Source organism: Dipodomys ordii, unplaced genomic scaffold, assembly GCF_000151885.1.
Source record: "Dipodomys ordii isolate 6190 unplaced genomic scaffold, Dord_2.0 Scaffold27, whole genome shotgun sequence".
NCBI classification, from domain to species: Eukaryota; Metazoa; Chordata; class Mammalia; order Rodentia; family Heteromyidae; genus Dipodomys; species Dipodomys ordii.
The window spans coordinates 16,849,020-16,852,211 of record NW_012267243.1 but is presented as its reverse complement, the minus strand read 5'-3'; the positions used below and the strand labels follow the sequence as shown (position 1 = coordinate 16,852,211).

At 43.8% G+C, this 3,192-nt stretch overlaps 1 protein-coding gene across 1 annotated transcript; it reads left to right on the top strand.

The window, feature by feature from the left end:
• Nucleotides 1-739: 739 nt before the first annotated feature.
• Nucleotides 740-2,321, top strand: Mettl18 (methyltransferase like 18). Its single transcript, XM_013015791.1, has one exon. It carries the CDS (start codon nt 1,180-1,182, stop codon nt 2,272-2,274), a length of 1,095 nt encoding a protein of 364 aa, XP_012871245.1. The 5' UTR covers nt 740-1,179; the 3' UTR covers nt 2,275-2,321.
• The last annotated feature ends 871 nt before the right edge of the window (nt 2,322-3,192 follow it).

The following is a 3,192-nucleotide window of genomic DNA, read 5'->3' as shown; positions in this document are numbered from 1 at the left end:
CGGCCCCGCTGTGCCTGCGTGCGTGCGTGCGTGCGGGGCGGACGAGGGCGACGCGTCCGGTAGGCCCCGGCGCGGGCCGCGGTGAGCGCGGGCCTTGCCGCCACACGGAGGTCTGTATTCCTTCACTCAGGGCAGGGAACGCGCGGTACGCCGGTTTGGACCGAACGCTTTAGATGAAGTCACCTGAGTGAGCGTGTGTGCACGTGTCCGAACGAGCGTGTGCACGCCAGAGCGTGTGTGCACGTGTCCGAACGAGCGTGTGCACGCCAGAGCGTGTGCGCGCGTGTCAGGACGAGCGTGTGCGCGCCAGAGCGTGCACGCGCGCGTGTCAGGACGAGCGTGTGCACGCCAGAGCGTGTGCACGCGTGTCAGGACGAGCGTGTGCACGCCAGAGCGTGTGCGCGCGTGTCAGGACGAGCGTGTGCACGCCAGAGCGTGTGTGCATATGTCAGAATGTACGTGTGCACGCGCCAGAACATGTGCACCCACGCCAGAAAGTACATGTACATACCTTAAAGCCACGCTCCCTAAATCAAAATGCAGCCTTAAATCCCGTGAACTTTCTTAGGCAGGAAGAGCAGATGGTGCAGGTTTAGAGGATGGATGGGTCGGCACAGCGAAGACAGCTAAAAGACACGAGGAGTCCGGGCCGAAAGCCAAGGACTTAGTGCAAATGGAGCAAAAAGCAAAGCCCTGAGTTCAAACCTCAGTGTAGCCAGCGTGCGTGCATGCATAAGTAAACAAACAAGCAGCGTTTAAATCTTGAACTTTTATATTCATTCTGCTGCTACCATGGCTGCTGTTGCTGTTCTTAATTTACTTTCTTCTCCAACTTTTGAGCGTAGAAGTGTGTGTTTTCCCAAACCTAATACACACTTATACAGCTACTTTAGAAAAGGGAGATATATGTGGAATACAACTTGATATTCTAGACATTTTGGTTTAATCATTTTTTTTATTTTTCTACTTTAGGGCTAAGTTGGAAGAAGAACAAAGAACTCTATAAAAAGTCTTTAGAAACGTTTCTAAGTGCTTGTCATTGTGTATAAGCAGCTAAACAGAAACTGACCCAACAAAAACTCATTGAATAACTGAAGCAGATTTGAGTGTATCATCACATTGTGTAGAAGTTGAAGCATCTTCCTTTGAATTGAAGGATTGGGTGCTGAGAAGAAGAAGATGACCTTTCAATTTAATTTCACAATAGAAGACCAGTTTACCACCCTTGGGGACGGAGTTTTGACCCTGGATTCCTCGAAAGAATCATCAGCCACAGAAAGTGGAAAAGGAACACAGAGGGACAGAAAATGTCCCACAGCAGCATTTGTGGTGCCTTCGAATCATTTGTTGAAAACTACATCACTGGAAAATTCAGACCCCTCCCAAGACTCTGATAGCCCACTCAGTTCAACAAAGGGACCAGGGGATTTGGAGCCAGGTAAAAATCAGCCCTGCTTGAGAGTTGCCAAAGAGCATGCGATGCCTGAAGACGTAAAGAAGGTGTTAGAAAATAAGGTCAGAGAAATGCTACCAGGTCTCCAGCAGGTTAGACTGTCAGTGGTGAAAAACAGCTTGTTGAAAGGGAACTTCCCTGGAGAAAGCCTTTCCTCTCACTCTGATTTGATTCCAGGTGTTTACGAAGGAGGCTTAAAAATCTGGGAATGTACTTTTGATCTTCTGGCTCATTTCACAAAGGCCAAAGTGAACTTTGCTGGGAAGAAAGTGTTGGATCTTGGCTGTGGATCAGGGTTGCTGGGTATATTTGCATTCAAAGTAGGGGCCAGAGAAGTTCATTTTCAAGATTATAACAGTTTGGTGATTGATGAAGTGACTTTACCTAATTTCCTGGGTAACTCGACGTTGGAAGATGAAGAAAACGATGTAAAGGAACAGGTTGTGAAAAGATGCAGAAAATCAAGAGTAGCACAGGAATTAGCTAAATGTCGTTTTTTTTCTGGAGAATGGTCTGAGTTTTGCAAGCTTGTACTAAGCAGTGAAGAACTCTTTGTAAAATATGACTTCATTCTCACCTCTGAAACTATTTACAACCCTGATTATTATAGTGCTTTGCACCAGACATTCCTCCAACTGTTGGGGAAGCATGGAAGGGTGCTCTTGGCCAGCAAAGCACATTATTTCGGTGTTGGCGGAGGTGTTCATCTTTTTCAGAAGTTTGTACAAGAAAGGGATGTATTTGAGACTAGGATCCTTGAAGTAATTGATGAAGGACTAAAGAGGTACCTAATTGAAATGACATTTAAGTATCCAAGTTAATATTTGCCAAGAGACCTAAGTGAAATAAACCCAGTGACCCAAAACTTGTGGATATTCAATTTCTGTTCTTTTACAATTTGTTAGTTCTTCCCCCCGCCCCAAGATTATAGAGTTGGTTTAGTTTTGTTTCTACAAGTAATAAGCCAATTATGTTACCCTTGTATTTGCTGGGTGACACTGAGAAAGTATCCCTGAACATTTGATGAGATCTTGGTAATCATTTTGTTGAAAAGTTTTCTATTCTCCGTCTTCATTCTGTTTAACCCTTCTACTACTTTTGGTATTACATAAAATGTGATTTTCTTTGTTCTTTTTTTCCATGTCTAGATTTAGGTCACTAAATGGTAGTTAACCTAAATATTAGGTTGAAGACCTGCTAGAACTAGGAAGAAGATTTTTCTTTTTTAATATTTGCCTTATATAGTAAGGAATTGGAGCTGAGTGGTTGAATTCGTATTGAAAGGAGACACTGAGGAATCTGATAAAGAATATAAAAGTGATACAGATAACTTAATGCTTAAAGGCTGACTACTTGGAGCTGTGTTAGTCTTGATAGGAAGATTTCTTCAGATTCAGGGACCAATAGAGTTAAATAGTAGGGAATAAAAGGAGAAAAACATTTTAATGTTCTTATTAGCTCTAGTGCAAAAATGTACATGTGTCAGCATCTCTGGAGTTGATGTCTGCCACATTAGCTATAGAAACAACAGTACTGTATTTTCTCTCTTGGAAGTATCATAAACGTCCAGCTTCGATTTTATTAAATATGATATTTACTTGAGGTCCATCAGTGAGACCTTGTATGGCATCTTGATTAATACTTAACAACCTTGGGGCTGGGGAGGTGGCTCAGTGGTAGGGCGCTTGCCTTGCATGCACGAGGCCCTGGGTTCGATTCCTCAGCACCACATAAGCAAA